The 22260-nt window shown below is 32.5% G+C and overlaps 3 protein-coding genes across 3 annotated transcripts; 1 reads left to right on the top strand and 2 right to left on the bottom strand.

Moving 5' to 3' along the window:
* Positions 1–238: 238 nt before the first annotated feature.
* Positions 239–5786, top strand: LOC116015281. The gene is made up of 12 exons (XM_031255319.1): positions 239–511; positions 691–755; positions 857–955; positions 1286–1418; positions 1521–1580; positions 1673–1732; positions 2247–2369; positions 3588–3659; positions 3733–3870; positions 4647–4802; positions 5112–5216; positions 5510–5786. The coding sequence occupies exons 1-12, from the start codon at positions 287–289 to the stop codon at positions 5531–5533; spliced, it is 1260 nt and encodes a 419-aa protein (XP_031111179.1). The 5' UTR covers positions 239–286; the 3' UTR covers positions 5534–5786.
* A 619-nt stretch (positions 5787–6405) lies between these two features.
* Positions 6406–12436, bottom strand: LOC116019635 (early nodulin-like protein 2). Its single transcript, XM_031259942.1, has 3 exons — positions 12253–12436; positions 7528–7674; positions 6406–7085 (listed from the first exon to the last, which is right to left on the bottom strand). Exons 1-3 carry the CDS (start codon positions 12434–12436, stop codon positions 6406–6408), a joined length of 1011 nt encoding a protein of 336 aa, XP_031115802.1.
* Positions 12437–14632: 2196 nt separating this feature from the next.
* Positions 14633–18885, bottom strand: LOC116014825 (protein DETOXIFICATION 19-like). Its single transcript, XM_031254782.1, has 7 exons — positions 18537–18885; positions 16578–17122; positions 16386–16472; positions 16174–16230; positions 15830–16068; positions 15619–15737; positions 14633–14964 (listed from the first exon to the last, which is right to left on the bottom strand). Exons 1-7 carry the CDS (start codon positions 18840–18842, stop codon positions 14833–14835), a joined length of 1485 nt encoding a protein of 494 aa, XP_031110642.1. The 5' UTR covers positions 18843–18885; the 3' UTR covers positions 14633–14832.
* Between the last annotated feature and the right edge of the window lie 3375 nt (positions 18886–22260).

Here is a 22260-nt window from a genome sequence, read left to right as displayed (position 1 = left end):
AATAAGAAAATTACAATTCCTTCCATCAAACAAAAAAATTTGTGTGCCTTCCAAATTAAATGGGAGTGAAACTCTAATTCCTTTCCACCAAACCCGCTGTATAGGTGCTGTAAATGTTGATTTGTGCATAAATTATAAAAATAATAAAATAATGAATTATAGGGATAAAAATATTATTTTTAATTTATGAGAAAAATTTAAATGTTCAAGTAAATATATCTCTTTTATCTGCGCTTTATCTATCTGTTCTCTCTATCTGCAACTCTGCCGCTTTCAACCGGCTCCAATGTCGCAAAGCACGCAGCGTATGCTGAGGGAGGTGAAGAAATTCGCTGACCTTCATTACACCCTCTTCACTAAGCGCTATGGCCACCAAATCAGGGACATTCTCGAGTTCCCAGTAAAGGTGGTCTTGACCCCCTTCACTCTCCCCTTCGACATTGCTGGCTCCGCCCAACGCGGCTTTGGCGTCCCCGAGCTCATTTCTAAGCTCTCCTATTGCACAGTCTTCGTAAGTATCCAATCTGATTCCTTGGAAAAATTTAGTCTTTTGACGCTGGTTTTATTGGCCTTTGCTTTTGGCGGAATGGGCCACCATATGTTCGTCCATTTGTCTGTTAGAGGTCTGTGTACATAGTTTTTATTGAATTGGGGGTCTGGTTCACATATATTGCTTGAATTGGAGTGTAGGCAATAGCTACCATTGGGACGTATGATATTGCGCTGGAGCTGGGAAAGAAGTTGGTTTGTACAAGGTAGTTAAGTAGTCGTGGCTGGGCTTAATATAACTTAAATTTGTTCAGTTTACATGAAGGTAATAACATGATATTGTTTGAAACCTGTTTTTGAGCTGCAGTGACTGTGGGGCCTGCAATGGGTGGAAGGCTTTACAGTGCACAATGTGCAAGGGGTCAGGGATGGTGCAATACCAGGTGAAAGATTACCGCCTGAGAAGGTAGGTTCCCACTGATGCAATAATCTTTTGGTGTAATAAGATATAGCCAGAACTCCCATCCTGAGAAAAATGCTGATCTTTATATGTTCATCAGTTCCATAGTCTTTTACGGATTTATTATAAGTATTCTGAGCTGCAACCCATCCTTTTATGTGAAGTAGATATGCACTTTGTAAACTCTATAAGTTCAAAATGGCTTTATTCTCTTGCAACACTTTTACCCTAATTTGATGGCTACTTGATTGTTACACCACTTTTTTTCCTCCCCAAACTCAAGGGAAGAAACAAAAAAGCCAGAGTGTTTCTTATATTTCAAAAATCTATTTGCAGGGGAGAGAAGCCAACAGCTGAATCCATTGCAGATGCCATAGCAGATAATCGAGCTGAGTTAGTGCACTTTCCTTCAGTGGTGGACCTTCATTTGCCACTGCCATATAAAGATTGTCCAAACTGCGACGGAACTGTGAGAACTATTATACTTTTATTTCTGTGAAATATTTTCCTATGCTCCATTGCTCCCAAATTGTAATTTCATTTAATGTTTACTTGATTACTTATTCTGTAGGGTTCTATGATGTGCCCAGAATGCAAAGACAAGTTACCAATAAAGATATCTATAGATAATGTGAGTTCAATCGCAAGATTAATTTCAGGGTAAATTTAGAACTTCACCAGTTTATATTTTTAATTTCTCATGTTTGTATTCTCTTACCACAGATAATGGAGCCTCCATGGATACCTTATAACATAATGAGAAAGATGGACTACCCATATGAGGCTAGTGCTATCTTATCCATTTTTACTTCTATTTCAATTGTTAACAATAATTTGAACTTCTTTGTCTGTTATATGACTACACATCATTAATATGGATAGAAGGCAAACATTAACTTGCACTAGAATACATCAAACATTCAAAGAATGAATATTGTAAATGATGATACTTTATCATTCTTCATTTGAATTGTTATTTTAAATGAGTCCTACATGTTCAAGTGTAATAAGGCATGCACTTTGTGCTGATTCTCGTAGTATGTAAATTGCAGTTTTATTTCTAGCTTTAGCCATTGGAGAGGGTGGATTGCAGTGTAAATTATTCTTTTCCTGGTTTAGGATATGAAATCGTTTCCCACTTAATGTATTTGCAAGAAATTGAAAGTCTGAAGATGAGAGCTAAAGTGTGTTTTGACCTTGAAGAACCCAAGATCATGTAGCATTGCTCGATTTTTTTGTATTAATGTTCAGAATTTCCTTAAGATTTCATAGTTCTGAATCCTGCTTTTGATTGCAGCATATAGTGGACAGTATGAAAAACCCCAGCATTGCCGAATTTTGGTTGATTACCTTGCCTCAGGTTGTGGGAGGATTTGAATATGATGATGATGTCAAGAGGAAGATTTGGTGGCAATACAAGGTTCACTTCTGTTTACATCTGTATTTCATTGCAAACCCTAGTGTGAATTTCTATTCTATGTAGCCCATTTTTAGCTATTTAGCAAGAAAATTAGCTTGTCTTGATTTTCATTTACCAAGGGTCAAAGGCTCAAAGCGTCCATCACTCCAAGCTCTTTCTTAAACCAACTTCTTTTTTCTGCTTTCCAAACATAAGAGAAGGAAAGAAAGTGAATGAATATTAATCTTAACAATTAAGTTGATTACATTATTGACTTCTCAAATATGTATGTTCATTTGCTCACGGACATTTTGTTTGGTAAACCTACACGGCTACACCTTCTGAGAAACAACTGATTGATAAAAATTTGACTCAACAAGCACTGAATATTTAGTTGGCTGGTTATATCAGTTAATGTATAACTTGTTAATCTTATAGGAAAAAATTTTGAAAATTCACATCCTATTTTTGGCATCCAAAATTTCATTACTAATTTACTAAGATTCTTCTGTTCCTTTGATCACTGGTTTTTGAGTGTGCCAGGACTGCAACTCTGGAAAAGTGTCCTATTTAAGTTTGAATTTAAAATAAAACACTGAATCTACATGCAATTATGCACATGTTGAACCTACATGCAACTCTGGTTGTGCATTTTTATTTTTACAAATTTATTTTAGCTTATAGTAATCTATAGTGTTCAGTAGAGCAAGAATACACACACATACATACACATACGCATAAGATATAGAAACTCAATCCATGAAAGCAATAGAAGAAAACAGGTTTATGTTGGGCTATATGCTTATGCTGCATTCTTGAACTGTTTTCTCGAGTGTTTTTAATTGAGTTCTAATCAGTTTGTGTAATTAATCTTTCAATGTACTTAAACTTAGTCCAACTTCATGTATGTGTTACCATTTATTATATTATGATTAGTTTTCAGCTTCCTATCCTTTCAATTTTATAGGAAGAATTTCAATAATAGATGTATGGAAATACGGTCCACTTGATATATTAATTACATCCTTGCACAAAGTGTCAAATTCTTTTTCTAGTAAATTACAGTAGCATTTAAGACTATTGAAACATCAAATCAACTAATGGTAATTTACAAATTGAGATGCAGAATCTTCACTTTATCTGGTGCAAGATGCATTTCTCCATATTGAATCTTTTTAGAATATCTAACATGTTGTGAAGTCATTGGTAACTTGTGATATTTCTTTTTTAATTCTTTAGGAATCTATGCGATATGATCAACTAAGAGATGAGGTTGCCAAGCGAAAGCCTGGATGGGAGTATTTGCAAGAAGTACGGTGATTTATTGTGATACATTCTATAAATGGTTGAAACAGATTTTTATTGGAAAAAAAATTTTCTACAGGCCTTGATCTCAATCGATCCTGCCCGTGCTAGGGATGATCCTGTTATTGTGAAAAATATTCCTTATTACAGGGCCAAGAAGGCATTAGAAACTGAAGTAATGAAACTTCACCCTCCACCACGGCCTCAAAATTGGGGAGTAAGTCTATTAGCTTTATTTAATTTAAAATGTTATTTTTACTAAGCTCACAAGATTAAATGACTTCAACTTGTGGAAAACAAATTTGTTGCTGTAATTCATAATGAGCTTGTCTCAGTTTAGACTGATATATGACCTGAATGAATGACTGTTGGCGTTAGATAATTCATTGCATTTGTCTTAACTTTTTATCAGGGAGTTCAAAGCACACATGTTAGGTTCTTTAGTTCTTATATGTTTAGTTGAAATGCAGAGGGGTATAGGCCAGGTGTGGCATGCTAACCTAGGAATATACACCCCATTTTAGAGTGCAGCTTCTGGTGTTGGACTCAGAAGGGGGTAAAATCCTGTCCAAATGGGCCAGTCGTAAGCCATTTTTGAAGACTGTAACCTGTTGATTTGTTACATCCAAGTTTAGAGGAAGAGCATAAATAGTTCAGAGAAAAATTTATATATATATACATGTGTGTGTGTGTGTATATACATGCATACATAGAATCCATAAATGTAACTCTCAGCATCATTTGGCATGAAAAAAAACATAGTTACATAGGACCTTCTTGGTGTCAAGATTGTTAGCTTTGGTCTTAGCCAAGCGTGATTTGACCAATTTAGTAAGTATGCTCGCTAGCTTATGTTAAATACTCTTATAAATAGTTGTATAGAAGCTTATGCCATACATGGTTGAGATTTGTACTCTGAAGTTGTATGTGTTGTGAATCTGTAGAAAAGTTCTTTATTTTCAATTGTTCATTTCATTATGAAACCATCTACAGGAGTTGAACCTTCCACTTAATGCATCTTCTTGGAGCGAAGAGGATCTCAAAGATCCAAAAACACTCTATGAAATGACGGTACTTCTTAATGCTCAAAGGGAAATTGCAGAGAAGATGCTGGATGCTCAGTGGGAAGCCAATTGGCGGGAAGAAAAGGTCAGTAACAAAACTCTTTGTGTTGGAAATGAATCTACATCATTCTTTGTTTGGGTGATGTAGAATTGCTTGCTCTGTACAACTTTAACTAGTCATGAAGGTTCAACATTAACATTTCCTTTTCCTTTTCTATGGGTAATCTAAGAACCAAACTGTTGTTTTTGCTAAATATACGGAGATTTAGTGAACAGTGATTTCCCTGTTTTTGCTATTACATGTCTATTGGCTTGATCTGCCTTTTATCTGACGTCATCATTTGTCGTTGATGGAGTTTTCCTGATAGTAACCCTAACATTTGATGAAATTTAGCTAAACAAAATGCTGGAGGAGAAGGTGCAACCATACATTCAGAAAATTGACAATGGTGTCCTCTCTACGCCTATCGTGATAACCCGACAAAATGTGACCCGAAAGGTGCAATTCTTTGCTTACTCATGAAAGCTCATTTCTTTTTCTCCCTTTATTCCATCTAAGTAAGAGAATCCTTAAAATGTTCACTAATGCTCTGCTCACTCTGTGTAAAATAACCATAAAGTATTTTGTGTAAAATGGTTTATGATTTATTTTGTTTGCATCATATCCATTAGAAAAGCTTATGCTGATATGTGATACCTTTTTAATGCCGATATTATTAATATTTTTTTCTTAATTCTTATTTTTGAAAAAGTGATTTATGATTGGTAAGTAATTGGTTTAATTTGGTGCAGAAAAAACGATGGTGGTTCTTTTAATGCTGTGCTGTGAAATAAACAATTCTTCCTGTAATGCATCACTCTGCCTTTTTTACCTTTTACCTGGGTTCTATGAGGCCGCTCTGTTAGTATAATATTATTATTATCCCCTTTTCTGTAACTTAGAAGAAAAATGCTACAGTACATCAATTTGAGCATTTCTTCTTAAAAAGCTTACACTTAAGATTTTACTGTTGTATGAAATTTTGAGTATTTAAGAATGGTATATATATAAGAAAACTTTGAATTTAAATGCAGCCTTGAATTTTAATTTTATTATAGAAGAATTTCAAAAAAAAATTATATTTCAGAGAAAATGGAGTTGGAATTTGGATACACGTCAGAAAGGTCCAAACGTTACAATAATTTAATTTCACGACATATAACAATTGAGCCCAAATGTTACAATAATTTGATTTTACAACATATAACAATTGAGTCCAAATGTTACAATAATTTGATTTCACAACATATAACAATTGAACGACTAAAATTGTTATTTTCTCATTAAAATTCATTTTTAACTGTAAAAGAATGGTTTTACTAAGGTTTTTTTTTTTTTTTTTTTTTTTTTTTTTTTTTTTAAATTTTAAATAATCTAATTTTGATGTTTAAATTAGTTTGACATGATTCATTTTCAAAAATTAACTCTATGATCTCTATTCAACCATAATTTAAGAATTAAAACTACATTTCCCCCTAAAAATCATATATTCAAATCTTTATACCTTAGCTAACTTGACAAAATTATCTGCCAAAAATTATAAGGATATTTATTAATGATGAACTGAAAGATTACAATAATGAACTGGAATACATGAAAAAAAAAAAAAAATCTAATACCCAAATACTTAAAAACCTAATATATAATTTTAACAAAAAATAATAAGTTCTCCAAAAGCAAAACACATAGTAAGTATGAAGGTAGGAACCAATATGGCTGAAAGATGGATTGCCGCTGTTGCTGCTGACGTTGACTGTGGAGGTGAACTCGCCGGCGAGTTATGAACATTCGCCGGATCGCTTCGGATACTCGAACCGTTACAACCCCCTCCAGCCGGAGGAGATTTCGCCGGCGACACTGGTATCGTTGGTAAAGGAGTTTCAGAATAAGCCGGCGAAGGTGGTTCGGGCGTCCCCGCCGGCGCCGGAGGCTTTGCCGGTGCATTAAACGCCGGCGGAGAACCCGCCGGAGCACTGCCAGAAGGCCCTTTAGGCGGAGCGGCGCTGGGACGGTGAGGACTAGCCCAGGGAGCCACGCCGGCCGGCGAAGCCGTTGAGGAACAGCCTTTAGGCGGAGCATCGCCGCCAGTTGACGGCGGCGGCGGAGGAGCATTATGGTGTTTGGGAGCAAGAACAACCACAACGATTTTTTGTCCATTTTCACAGTTTTGTTGAATCCCAGAAATGAAATAAAACGGCCCAGATCTATCCAACTCCAAAACAGAATACCCATCCTCCATTTTCTTCATGGGATTTTCGACGTTACATTTTTCATAATCTTCCTCGCCAACCTCCAACACCGATTCGCGTCCTTTCTCGTACCTAAACACTATACAACCAAACAAAAAAAAAAAAACTATTTTTAACGACTACTTTTTTTCACACACTTTTGAAAATTAAATTTGATTTTCCAAACAAATACTGCTTCAATTCTATCTTTTTGTATAAATTAACAAATAAATCATAATTTTTTTTATAAAATTTAAATTTATTAAAAAAAATTATAGAATAAGTATTAATTTTTTTCACATTCAAATCATAAACATAATTGAAAACTAAAAAATTTGGAATAATTTTGCTTAATCTTTTTTTTTTAACATTACTCTGCAAATCTTTTTTTTCTACCATTAAATTTACAAATATGATTGAATATAACATTAAATCGAGTTGACAAATAAAAGAAATATAAATATCATATTGCTTTTGTATTTAACAAAGAAAAATGCAATAAAACATCATAGGATTCCCCGAAAAACATTAAACAAACTTACATAGAGTGTCGTTAACTTGAAATCTCATACGGGCAGCCCAATGGCTATAACTTTCAGAAGGGTTTAAAACCCAGCCGTCGTTGCCACCGACGTCAAACTCCAAAGCGTCGTAAGAAGGGAAAAACAAGGATGCAAAGAAAACCACAACTGTTGAGAAATAATGTATTTTTTGTAGAGCCATAATTATTTCTACGCTATCAGTAATGAGAAGGGGTATATATATTTATTTTATTTTTTAATTAAATAATAAAATACGATAATTTTTTTTTTGTTTAAATTAACTTGGGAAAAGAAATAATGAAAGGAAAAAAGAATTACTGTAATTAATGGGGAGAGTGAAATGTACAAGAAATTGAGGGAGGGAAACAATAAAGAAGAAGAAATGGAAACCGAAGCCAAGGTTTATAATAGAAACCGAAAAACATGGAGGTTACTGTTGGAAGATTAAAAATAAAATATTTGTTTTTTGAAAGAATTAAAAATAAAATATTAAAATTTTAAAATAGAATATTCAATTCTTTATTAAGGTAAATTATATCGTGGACCAAGTTCACTTTGCATTGTAATATTTTTGGTCCAAAATAACGTCAATTTGTTTCTTTCTTTTTCCCTTCCGTTTGGTTAACCTTCACATTTGTAATAGGTACATAATCCGTTAATTATGGATACATACTCTGCTAAATGTGTCATGTCAAGTAATTATTGTTCTAAATTCATAATATGGGAATTACTGTACTAGCTTTAGGTAAAGAAACTTGCTAAATGTTTATAAATTGAGTGTTTGACATGTAATCATGATTATAATGTAGTTTTAAAATATAGTATTTGGTTGAAAATTAACAAGTTTTTATTATGTAATGTACTTAACGTATTGATTTTATAAATATGTAGTCAACCAATTATATGTACATATAGTTAACATATTATGTATTTACAATTACAAGATTATATACCTATAGTACCAATGTTGTTACGTTTTTGGTTGCACGATAAAAAATTGTGTTACTAAAGACGCCGTTTATGTAAGTTATGAATATTGCCAAGATAAAAATTATGTTCATTATATCGTGTTTATGTGTATATATATTATGAACATTAGTTCTGTGTATTATGAATATGAATTATGTGCATTATAGAGTTGAATTCTGTGTATTGGACCACGATATAAATTGCTGGAAAATTATATCATCAACTCATCAAATTCATAATCATAATAACCTAAGTTCATAAAAATAATTATAAAATGGCTGCAATTGATCAATCATCATCATTTATATATATATTGTTCTTTAATTCTTTATGTATAAATAAAATACATATATCATTAAAATTATCTCTCCTTGAGATCTTTTAAATGTATTAGAGCTTATTAGTTTGACTACCAAAAAAATGCAAAACCTCATTGAGTACAATCCTCATATAGCTTTTTTACATTTCTAATAATAATAATAATAATAATAATAATAATAGTAGTAGTAGTAGTAATAGTAGGGAAAATGTTGTATGCGTAGGGGGAGGGAAATAGAAGGAAAAAAAAGATAGTAATAGTAATATGTTGTGAAACGGGATGTATCCTGATGTGAGCAGTGTATGGTTACAATTGCAGTAAAGTAATAAGGTAGAGAGGAAGACTGCGAATACAGAGAGAATAATGGATACTCTTATTAGTCATCTTTCAATTAATATATACAAGATATACAAAAGTTCTAATACGACTATAAGACTAATAACGATGAAGAAGTATTATCGTAGTAAAATATCTCTAGTAATGTGTCCACATATAATTATTTACAACACTCTCCTTTGACATTACTATATCATACTCTTAAAACCTCACTAGAAAAACCCATTGAGCAAAAGAATACATGATATATGTGTATTCGTTTGTTACACTAGTTGCCTCGTTTAAAAACCTTTAATTAATAAATTATATATAAAAAAGAATGTCAATCAAAAGAAAAAGAGTACAACTCTTGATCTCAAGACCCAATCTTCAGGATTGATATAAGTAAATGACACTCCTCCAAGTAACAATCTTCAAATCCCACACATCAAAATATCTTTCTAAAAAGAAGTATAGAAACAGGTTTTGTGAACAAATATGATCTTCTAGATTGTCACTAGAGTGAATATCTCGTATAATAATCTTGTGACTCTTCTAGAATACATATGGGTTGAATTTTAATTTGATGCTATATATACTTTGTCAAATTCATAAAATACTCATTTATCATTTGTGCAACACACGCTTTATTGTATTGTCCTTATATAGGACAGTGAGGGTAAAACAAAGCACAACCAGTTTGGAAATGACATCATGGAGATCAAATAAGATAGCCAATGCCCAAGTAGCCTATCAAAATCATATATTGGGTTCTCACATCAAATTCAAGATCTTTGTATCTCTAAGATACTATAAAGATATATGTTAAGCACTATTCCAATATTTCATTATAGGAGGAGCGCTAAATGTTGCTAGCAATTTGATCGCGAATACAATATCAGGCATGATGTGATTATGGAACTTCTTATCATAATGTAGTGCTCCAACAACAATGAAATAATGGACTTTTGGTCTTAAGTTATCCTCATTATCTTCTTCGATTTCAAACGGTTCTTTGACTACTTCAAGAGATTAATAGGCAACGATTAGTATGATAAGAAAATAATACTTATCCATATAAAACATCTTCAAGATGTTTTTCAAGATAGACTGAGCGTGACTTTTAACAACATTGGTTTCAACAACATATTTTTTACCTAGTAGACAATGGTTAAAAACCGCTGTCTTTGTGCATTTTTCTTGTAGTGATAGTAGAAGATACTAGAAGTGCAACACAATATTGATGTGATGCGTGTGAAAAAGATTGTGTGTGATGGTCTTGTAAACTCTTCTAAACATAAAAGGTAGGACAAAAGATGGAGTCAAAGCTAGATTAAATTTGGTCGATATGGGTATATCAGCTTCATTAGCTCTACGCACTGGGGATAAGAAAACATATTTGGCCATAGCTTCTCCTAACGTTATAAAAAATGGAGCTTAGTTTTTACATAGAGTTAAGGTACCCCATGATATTTATCAAATATAAAAAATCTTGCATTGTGAACATGCAACATCAAAATTAAAGTTGTTGGGTTGAAGCATCGTGAATTACATGTCTTAATGCAACAACGATTGCTATTGGCTAATAGAGGAATATTGACTAAAAAAATTGAGACGCACTATTATAAGATTTTGTTTTGTTTTGTTTTTTTTTTCTTCTTCAATGAAATTTGTGTAAAAGTTATTGATCCAAATAGTGTAGTCAAATTTACTTAAGGTGGATATACCCATTTGAAAGATATATGAAAGTTATATATACAAGGGTATGTGAGGAATCAATATATAGCTAAGAAGCATCCCTTTTTGAAACATATATTGCTCAAGAAGTAATTGATTTTGTACTAAATATTTGGCAAGGGAAGAAAGAAAAGTTGTTATGTTCCTATGGATGAAAGGACAAGATATGCCACTTAAACCATACCAAAAAAAAAAAAAAAATTTGTTAGTAGGTTACATGCATGCCTTCTCGGCCTTCTCAACTGTTTAGATTATAAGTATATGCGTGTGTATGTATGAATGTATACGTATACACACATATATATGTATGTGTGAATGTATACATACATATATACATATATATTATAAAATACAAATGATTATTTATTTTTTGTGGACATTGGATGTTAATGGCGCTCAATTACACACAAAAAATTTTAATTCGATTATATTTGACACTATTCCCTTGAAAATATTAAGGATACAATAGAAACGTATATATGTTGGATGGAAAGAAACTAAATGTCAACGGATATAGATTAATAAAAATTCCATTCCTTTTTTTTTTAAAAAACAAAAAGCAGCATTAATATTAAACATCAAAAATCAAATGTTGAATACAAGTTGGGTAAGAATGAAACCAATTACAAGAACCAGAAAATGAACTTGCTATCCTAGGTAAAGCATGAACCAGCTTATTCTCTAATCTACTAACAAAACGAAAGGACACCTTATCAAAATGTCGTTTTATCATTTGATACGTACTGCCTAATGACAAAACCACCATAGGAGTAATTTGTAGGGGAAGCTTCAAGCATCAAGCAAATCATTTATTATTTAGACAAAGAATTGTAACATGCACCTAATTGACTGAGCCATGCATCCAACCTCATAAGAAATAAATAAAAAAAAATAAAAAAGATTGACAATCAACAAAATTGCTACAAGGTAATAAGACGCGAATATCATTAAAACAAGGCTTGTGAACCTTACAATATGCGTACCGTCGAGTAACGCAAGTTTAACCCAAAATTAAATAACATTATCAAAACCCTAGGAGACCTATAGGAAATGATATCTTAATTCAAAATAAAATATTAAAATTGTAAAAAGTACTAGAACAAAGGAAGAGATAAAAATAATTTAAACACCACTTGGTCCAGCGCCATCATTGGCTCCAAAGCGAGTTTCCATGGCTTGAGATTGTGCCCCCATTATGGAAATCATATTTACCATGGCTTGAGATTGTGCCCCCATTATGGAAATCATATTTAATTTCTCAGTTACTTGATCAAGGAGTGTTTAAATCATATTTAATTTCTCAGTTACTTGATCAAGGAGTGTTTTCATGTGGTGTTCCATGGATTGTAGCTCAGGCAATTGAAGATCAGATATGGATGGTCTACCTTTTTCAGCCTCTCTCAAAGCTTGATCGACCAACATTTCTTCATCGATTAGAGCTTCAAGGACGTTGATTTGAGAGGTCATCACTCTCATTTTAGCGTCCTGGTGAGCACGGATAATATGTTCAGCTACGTTGACTTCTGTCCTGGGGATTTCACCAAAGTACTTGGTAAGGACTGTATTCATATCAGGGTTGCTAAAGGAGAAAGGTTTGCCGGATGGTGAGAATACACCACCATCGCAATCTCGGTGCCACATAAAGTGGACATCTCACTAGCTTTTTTAAATAGACCAGTGCGCCGTTTTGAAAATGTTACAAGACGTTGAACCTCATTTTCTATTCTAGCAAGGGGAACCCTTTGCCGACCTCTTGTCACTCCTCTAGAATTTACTCACTAGTACGGTAAAACAATGTATATTGATAATGTAGAATGAAGGTCGTATTTATAACCTAGACTTTTCACTTTGTGGAATTTTTTTATGGTTAAAGTAAAATAAAAATAAATTTCTAAATTTATGACTTGGTTTCGATAGAGATTTTTACCATGTTAGTTAGTAATATCTAGAATTACGAATATTTTAAGGGAAAATTTTAATTTTATCGAATTTATTTTGTGGCATAAAGAGTAATATGATTTAATTTCCAAATTTACAAAGATTTTGGTGACACTAGCTTAATACATTACTAAATTTGATTCCAAAAAATTAGTGTAAATTTTTATCTTTAGAAAATTTGTAAAGGCAAAAATTCTTGATAATGGAACAAATTTTGTAGAGTTAATAAATTAGTAAATACACAAAAATAGTACGGACTACGGAGTAACATTAATTATAAGTGTTTGTCAAAAGATTTAGGTTAAAAGAATGAGCTTTGAACCAGACGAATAATTTTGATTGTAACGTTAGGTTAATTGATTCGAATATATGATAGAACAAAACATTCAATTTATATGGAAATCTTGGCAATGATGGGAATTGAAGAATAAGATGTCTAGGTAAAAGAGTCCAAAGTTGAACCTTTGACATTTATTTGAAGATGTTCACACACCTAAGAGACTTCTAATTATAAGAGTTATATCTTTGAGGGGTATAATCAATAGAAGATACTCTTAGGGGTCGTTTCATCAGATTAATTCTTTATTTTTTTTTTTGGAATAAGGTTCAAATTGGCCACTGAACGTAACCTGAAAGTGCAATTAGGCCACTGAACGAAAAAATGTGCAATTTGAACACTCCAAATGCATGCAATTTCACATGATAACATGTTACCTTCCATTTCAACAGGTTACCTGCTTACATAGATGATGATGTGACATTTTAAAATAAAATTTTAATAATAAATATAAAAAATTTAAAATTAAAAAATATTAATTTTTAAATATTAATTTTTAAATATTTTAATATTTATATTTTTATATTTTAATACATTTTTATTTTTAAAGTTTATTATTTAATAAAAATTCAAAATTAAAAAATATTAATTTTTTAATATTAATATTTTTAATATTAATTTTTTAATATTTTAATATTTTAATTAATTTTTTTTTGCTTTCAAAAAATAATTTTTTAATATTTTTAATTAATTTTTAATTTTAGAGTTTATTATTAAAAACACCATCAATGTAAGCAGGTAACCTGATAAAATGGAAGGTAACTTGCTATCAGGTGAAATTGCATGCATTTGGAGTGTTCAGTGGTATAATTGCACATTGTTTTCGTTCAGTGGCTTAATTGCATTTTCAGATTACGTTTAGTGGTCAATTTGAACCTTATTCTTTTTTCTTTTTTTTTTTTCTCAATTTACATTCTCCATATCTCCAGTTTTTCATTTATCTAATTTTCTGATTTCATTCTTCAAATTCAACTTTAAGATAAAAAATATATTCAATACACTAATATTAAATGTGTAAAATGTAACAAAAGTCAATAAACACATATTACTAAATAAATTACAATTATTTCAGTCACATCTTGACACTTATATTGATATATATTTTTAATATTATCATTTCAATAGTTGTGTGATGAACTTGTAGTAATATAATTACTTAATGAACGTGACAATAATCAATACAATACATGTTAATTATTTTTGTTGTAAATTATGAAAACCAAATCTTGCATGAATTGAATTTAGATGTTATTATTATTTTTTTTTAAATCTTTAATTTTTATTAGTTGAATAAGTCTACTTATCGCAAAATTAATAAAAATTTTATGTATTAATTAAATATTAGAAAAGAATAAAAATAGAGAAATTACATTCTCATCTTTTGGTCTTTGCTCTAGAACCATCTAACCAAAAAAAAAAAAAAAAAAAAAACAATTCGATTTGAATAACTCAACTAGTCTAGGTTGGTCATGTGATTGATGTTTTACGTACCCTTACAAAAAAGTGATGATATTCTCATAATTATTTTATCGTCAAGGAATCATTAAATAAAAATTAAAGTATAGCTTACTATATAGTAACGCTCTCAACCTGATAGAGAATGCATTAAACTACCTACTTGGAATTCTCCAAAACGTACAAATAGAGTAATATTAGGAAGAAGCTCATAATAATATAATGCTAGCTTGAGTTAAGCCAATAATGGTTTTTCATTATTGTTGGTAGTTGAGAGTACCAGTCTGCTCCACTTGGTGAAGATGGAGAGCAACAACAAACCGCAAGCTTGACAAACCAGACCACAGATCAATCCAATCCACAACCCCTATATGTGCCACAATAAAATTTCCACATTCAATACAAAATCTTGTGGTAGTCCTTAAGCCAACATATATAGGTGATTGGTCTAGAGGTTCAATTAAGGATGCCAATTTTTATTTTTTTTTTATTATTTTTTTTTTGGGAAGGGATACCCGGATGAAAAACAAAACAAGGGGAGACTACACCCATGCTTGAACAGAACGCCAGAACACTGTTAAACAGTACTCAAGATGTCGTCTCTCACAATTTCAGAGCAACCTAAGGATGGCAATTTTGACATAAAAGATGTTGATATATAGCCCTCTAACCCATCACTTTCATCCAATTTAATCATGCATCGCCTTAACGATATTATCTACTAACATTCATTTTAAATAAGCTTTACATTGGCTAGTATATGATAGTTATCAAGTGTAAATTATCTGTTTTCTTAATTAGTGAGACCTTTTACAATCGTAAATCTCCATAAGTTAGATAAAGTAATATTACTAGAATTAGGTATAACATCTAATTCTGGCCTTCTAATCTCAACTTTTTTGAACTACCTCATATTGATGAGTTGCTCACTTGTTCCATCTCTAATATGCTTCCAATTCAATCAATTGTACTATATTTCCTTTGTGAATTTGGACAAATTTAAAACATAACACATTCTTACCTTGACATAGAGTTTCAACTTGAAAGCAAAGAGTGCAGCAATTGGCATTCCAATGAAATAAAATGTTGCCAAGTTTATGCACATAGCCAAGTGCTGCCAACCGCACCCCCTAGCCACCCCTGTTCACAAATTTGCCCAAAAAAAAAACATATCTCATTTAGTAAGCGAGGATAAGATTTCATTCAAAAATATCAAAATTATTCATATTTACCTGATAAGATTCCTTGGACAAAATCGAATATGATCGATGTAACGAGAAGGTACGTCATTGAACTGAAATTTGATATTACAACCGAGCTATTGCTAAAGAGACTGGCCCATGCATCGTGACCAAAAATTAGAAAAAGGGCGGTTGCAATAGCCAAAAGAATGCACAACTTGAGAGCAACAAACATGGCGTGCTTGGCTTGGTTAGGATTCCCGGCTCCTAACTCATTGGAGACTCTGGTGCTGCATATATATAATTTTGATTCAATTTTCACTCTGCTAACAAAAATTTAAACCAGAAAAGAAGACTGAAAATGGATGAGAGATTTAATTTGTGAATTGAAATACCTGGCAGCTGCGCTAAGACCATATGCGATCATGTAGGCTATGGCTTCAGTATTCACACTGAATATAATGTACAACATAAAAAAGATAATGAAAATGTTAATGTTTTAGGAGAATATGTTTGGTCAGTTTAGGTCGGTTATAAAGACTAAAAAAATGCTTTGCATTATCCGTCGGTTATTAACTGAAACTGATTAATGCTCACCCCTACTTACCACATGGCAACAAGTGAAGTTGTTATTTCCGAGTTTGGCATAATGCCTGCCAACAACACCAGAATCTCGAAAGCGCAATATTCCAAGCTGTTCAACAATATAATGACCAAAGATATATAGATCAGATCATCAAACATCGCAAATCCTATGCTAATTTATACTTAAAACCAATTTCATTAAATAAATACTAACCACACCATAGCAGCAGAGGGCAGGGCCAACTTCAAGGTTTTATAGATATGATCAAATGACTCAAATGAAAATCCCGTCCAAGTATGCTTGAATTTCTCCGAAAACATTACATAAGCGCTTAACATAAGAAACGCAATCCACAACGAAATGGAAGCAGCCAAGGGTGCCCCCTTGAAACCTAAACTCGTTAACCGAACCAAAACATATGCGATGCCGATGTGGATTACTAACGGCACCATTGAACACACGACCAATGGTAAAACAACCGTTTGTGTTTGTAAAAATCTAAGCAAGTTTTGCACAAAACCGTAGGCGAACAATCCGGGTATTAGAAACTTGAGGTACTGGCCAGCCATGTGTGCTATTTGAGGTTCTTGGTGTAGTAAAATCAGAATGGAATCAGAAAAGTACCAAATAATAGCCACAATGACGCAGAAAACAAAGGTTATGATGCATGATGTCTGGAGGTAAATCCCCATCATCTTGTACAACTTTGCGCCATATCCTTGTCCGCATAGTGTCTCAAGTGCACCACTTAGGCCAATCTATTACCAAGATCATATCGTCATCAGCAAACATGTTTTATCAACATACAGTCTGGCAGTGTAGGTGGTAAATTGATGGGGTAATCCAATCAAATTGGTCAGACTGTTGACTTGGTAACAGTAATGTTACAAATTCAATTCTTAGCAGAGTAGCCTATAGGATATAGGTTTTCTTGATTTGAGTATGTCAACTATTTATATGTGTCTACGAACATAATTAATTGAAGAGTTCTATTGCATAACTTCTAATCCCTTAATTAAACGCTCTCATGCATTTTCAAAAAAAAAAAAAAAAACGCTCTCATGCATGTAGTCAACATGAATAAGATATATATCATGGGAGTACATGTATAATTTTCCTTGAATTTAAATTGGCACGTGTTGGAAACAACACGTTATAATTATATAAATTTTTTACAATAAAATACATCATGGTACCATATAATTAATTAAATATATTGAATTTTTTTTGAGAATAAATATATTATTGTATTATTATATACTTGCAAATAATAACAATAATTAAAAAAACAAGAAGGTAAAACTGCAAGAAGTATAAAGTATATTGGATCCTAGTTCCATTATGCCTTTGTATTTACTTTAAAAGAGAAATCATGTTCCCTCAATTATTTCCTAACTGTCAATGCAGTCTCTAGTTTTCAACTTCAATCAATTTGATCATCAAATTGTTTAAAATTTTGACAATTAAACCCTTTTAGAGACCAAATTGATAAAATTTAAAAAATGTGAAAATCATCATCTTGGTCTCTAGAAGGGCTTAATTGACAAAATTTTAAAAAAATCCGATGACCAAATTGGTTGAAATTGAAAAATAGGGACTACATTGATAATTGAAAATAATTAAGGGACCAAAATAGTAATTAACTCTACTTTAAATGTATAGTAGGGTTGTAATATATATTAACAAATGTAAAATACAAATTTAGGAATTTTTATATGGTCTTATAAGTAAAAATGGTGCCTAAGCCTATTATAAATAGTAAGTGATTAAATTGTAATTTAATGGATTTAGCTATATATATAAGTAATATATTAGGTACTCCGTATAATATTAGGTACCTTGAAAAATATGTTAGGTATAGTTTTTTTTTTTTTTTCCCAACAATTTCAACTCTGAACAATTCAAAGACCAATAATGTTATGACTTATGAGATGTCCCTGTTAATGAATAATTAGTGAGATCAGATGAGAGAGTCCAACGTAATATGATCATCAAAATCCTATCTTCTTTTCCCATGTTATCTCCTACCAACTAAAAAAAAAAAAAAAAAAAAGAACACAAATGGAACACGGAATCTTTAATTTTATTTTTTTTTTGAAAACCACGGAATCTTTAATTAATCTTGAATAATCCCATAGATAGAAGATATGAGATGTGAGTATTGAATCGTACCATGAAAGAGAGGCCGGTGACGAAGGCCCAAGAGTTGGCGAGATTAGAGGCGGCGAGGGGAAGCTGTCCGAGGTGGCCGGAAAACATGACGGAGACGAGAGGGATGAAATAGAAAGAGGCGTTGGTGAGAATCATTGGTAAGGCGAACACTATTTGATGCTTCGATTCTTCCAAGTCCATTGCCCTTCTCCACCATCTTTCTCTATTTGGAATTGCCTCTAACACTAGAGGACTTCTAACTTCTGACGCTGAACTCTCCATCTCTCTCTCTCTCTTTTCTAAATTTTGAACTCTCTCATTCAGCATACATTCCAAACCACTTTTAAGAATGATAATATAATAAAATAATAATATTTAAAAAAAAATCTGATTTGACTGACAAATGCAGCCTTTGTCTATATGAAAACAAAATGTTAGCTTGCAAGTTAACTCAGTCTTATAAAAAAAATTAAATTAAAAAAAAAACAACAACAACAACAAAAAACAAAAATTGATCTGAGATGGCACGTTGCCGTCAGATTACATACAATACCCTCAATTGTGGTTGAGACAGGTAAGGTGCCAGCAATGCATGGACAATGTCACAATGCGGTTATTGTGCTGTTATTCTGCTACAACTGATATTTCAATCATTTATTAAGGGTTATGGCCAAAAAAATTTATCCCGATAAACATTCAACCCAAAATCGACTAGTTGGATGGCCCAAGCATTAAATATGACGTAAGTCACGTAACAGTCGCTTCATACGCAAGAATAATATTTTTTTTTGTGACTACGCAAGAATAATTAAAAATTTACAATATCTAAATCATTTAAATTTGAAAAAAATTTGTGTGAGACTGTTTCACCGTAAGACGAGTCGGATCAATGTGAAAATGTCATACTTATACGCACAAATGCCATACTTATATGCTCAAATATAATACTAATCAAACATAAAATTTTTGTTACTTGTAATGGTAAATGTAATACTTTTAAAGGAAAATATAATACTTTTACATTTCGATTTAAAAGTATTATATTTTTTCTCAAAAGTATTACAGTATATTTTTCCTTATAAGTAAGGGGAACATTACTATTTATGGAATATGTAATACTTTTGATGGAAAATATAATACTTTTATATCAAAATGTAAAATTATTATATATATATATATATATATATATATATATATATATATATATATATATATATATATTTCAAAGTATTACATTTTTTCTTATAAATATAATGACAAAAATTTTATTTCTGATTAGCATTACATTTCAGCATATAAGTATGTCATTTGTGCGTATAAGTATGGCATTTACATGCTGATTCGACCCGACTCAACCCGTTTCACAATTAAGGATCCATGAGACGGTCTCATGCAAGTGTAACCATTTAAATATTTATTTACCTAATTCATCAAAATATCTATTTCACAAAAAAATTATTAAAATTCAAAATTAAACATTTAAAATACCAAAATTTAAATTAAAATAAAATAATAATAGTAATTCTTTGCCCCATAGGTATGCACACGTTAACATGCACACATTAATATATAAGCACAAAAAATTACCTCAAATCCTTATATATATATATATATGATGCGTTCAAATAAGAACCACTTGCCCAGGAGAGAAATCAGAACGCATATCATCCGTCCACATGTCCAGATCTAACGCATCAGAAACACTTATTTTATATATAAAAAAAACATAGTGAAATTTTCGTAAATAATTAAACATCAAAGTGCAAGTAAAATGTATTACAAGTGCAAGTAACAGTTTCATACAGTGCACCAAGTGCAAGTAAAATGTATTAAAAATGCATGTAAAATGTATTACAGGTGCAAGTAAAATTGACACTGAGCATCAATACTAAATACACCTAACGTTATAACTAGTTGCACCTAACATTATAATTAGGTGCACCTAAGTGCACGAATGTTAACAAGGTAAATTACTTGCACTTGTAAGTTATTTTACTTGCACTTTTTACTTGAAAAGGTGCACTAGTTACTTGCATTTACAAAAATGTCACCGCGTCATTTTTCTTTTAAATTAAATCTGATTCGTTGATCTGAAAACATGGACAACTGTAAATTGTTTTATTTTTTTTTCTCTCCTGGGCACTTGTTCTCATTAGAGTGCCCCTATATATATATATATATATATATATATATATATATATATATATATAATCACCAAAATTCATATTTTCTTTTACATATCAAGATATAATAATAACAACAACAACAGCAAATTAATACAAATTCAAAATAAAAATTCTAAAAAATCAACAAATATCATATTTAACAAAATAATTAAAAAAAACACGTATTTTAATAATTAAAAAAAAAAAAGATTTACCCGCCAAAAAAAGGTGTGCGGTAGCTAAACGCGGTGGTGGAGATGGGGTTAGTAGTGGTTGAGCATGGCAGTGACTTCAGTGCGTGGAGAAGAGAGGAGTGTGGCTTGGAGTCGCGATCTATACAGATCTAGATTTGTATAGAATAACTTTTGGCGACCCTTTTCGAGAAAGTTGACAAATATTTTTTTAATTAACTTTCCGTGAAGCCAAGAACTTTGTATTCAGATGGCATGTAGTGACTCTCTCATATGACAAGTCATGAGATCAAGTCTCTGTGGAGGCATGCTTCAATAGGTTGAAAAAGTATAGATAAACAGATATTACTACTATATATATATATATATATATATATATATATATATATATATATGATAGAGTAAATACGCTAGTAAAAAATTCTCTTTATTGATAAACAAGTCTCAACATGACAGTGCGCGGCCAAATGTTGCAAGGCCAAAAGAGCTTAGACTCTGAGAAGGGTGTAAGGTCAGTGATCAGCCCGCTCATTCCGAGCTTTAAGGTCGGGTCTTAGTCTGGCCCAGGCTACCAAAAGAGCTTAGACTCTAAGAAAGGTGCAAGGTCAGCGATCGGCCTGCTCATTCCAAGCTCTAAGGTCGGGTCTTAGTCTGGCCGAAGCTGACTCCAATAGACCGGCTGCCAAAAGAGCTTAGACTCTGAGAAAGGTGCAAGGTCAGCAATCGAAAAGAGCTTAGACTCTGAGAAAGGTGCAAGGTCAGCAATCGGCCTGCTCATTCCGAGCTCTAAGGTCGGGTCTTAGTCTGGCCGCCTGCTCATTCCGAGCTCTAAGGTCGGGTCTTAGTCTGGCCGAAGCTGACTCCAATAGACCGGCTGCCAAAAGAGCTTAGACTCTGAGAAAGGTGCAAGGTCAGCAATCGAAAAGAGCTTAGACTCTGAGAAAGGTGCAAGGTCAGCAATCGGCCTGCTCATTCCGAGCTCTAAGGTCGGGTCTTAGTCTGGCCGCCTGCTCATTCCGAGCTCTAAGGTCGGGTCTTAGTCTGGCCCAAGCTGACTCCAATAGACCGGCTGCCAGAAGAGCTTAGACTCTGAGAAAGGTGCAAGGTCAGCAATAGGCCTGTTCATTCCGAGCTCTAAGGTCGAGTCTTAGTCTGGCCCAAGCTGACTCTAATAGACCGGCTAAGAAAGGTGCAAGGTCAGCGATCGGCCCGCTCATTCCGAGCTCTAAGGTCGGGTCTTAGTCTGGTCCAAGCTGACTCCAACAGACCGGAGTGGCCGAATGGACCGGGAAAGAGGAGAAGACCAGTCGGGCAGAGAGAACTGAGAAAGAATCACAACGCACTAGGTGCACCCAGGTGCATAAAGTAAATTACTTGTACTTGTACTTG

The sequence above is a fragment of the Ipomoea triloba genome, chromosome 1, assembly GCF_003576645.1.
Source record: "Ipomoea triloba cultivar NCNSP0323 chromosome 1, ASM357664v1".
In the NCBI taxonomy this organism is placed as follows: domain Eukaryota; kingdom Viridiplantae; phylum Streptophyta; class Magnoliopsida; order Solanales; family Convolvulaceae; genus Ipomoea; species Ipomoea triloba.
This window is presented reverse-complemented; position numbering and strand designations above follow the sequence as displayed.

Bases quoted from the DNA above. Each gene is read 5' to 3' on its own strand.
- LOC116015281 (XM_031255319.1), top strand. From the start codon at position 287: ATGTCGCAAAGCACGCAGCGTATGCTGAGGGAGGTGAAGAAATTCGCT. The intron at 1,733-2,246 runs GCTAGTGCTATC...TTTTGATTGCAG, and splicing joins AGATGGACTACCCATATGAG to CATATAGTGGACAGTATGAA. The intron at 3,871-4,646 runs GTAAGTCTATTA...AACCATCTACAG, and splicing joins CACGGCCTCAAAATTGGGGA to GAGTTGAACCTTCCACTTAA.
- LOC116019635 (XM_031259942.1), bottom strand. From the start codon at position 12,436: ATGAATACAGTCCTTACCAAGTACTTTGGTGAAATCCCCAGGACAGAA. The intron at 7,675-12,252 runs GTAGACCATCCA...ATTTCTCAACAG, and splicing joins TTTGAGAGAGGCTGAAAAAG to TTGTGGTTTTCTTTGCATCC. The intron at 7,086-7,527 runs GTAAGTTTGTTT...TTGGTTGTATAG, and splicing joins TCAAGTTAACGACACTCTAT to TGTTTAGGTACGAGAAAGGA.
- LOC116014825 (XM_031254782.1), bottom strand. From the start codon at position 18,842: ATGCTGAATGAGAGAGTTCAAAATTTAGAAAAGAGAGAGAGAGAGATG. The intron at 17,123-18,536 runs GTACGATTCAAT...TCTTGGTAATAG, and splicing joins TCACCGGCCTCTCTTTCATG to ATTGGCCTAAGTGGTGCACT. The intron at 15,738-15,829 runs GTAAATATGAAT...ATTTGTGAACAG, and splicing joins TGTCCAAGGAATCTTATCAG to GGGTGGCTAGGGGGTGCGGT.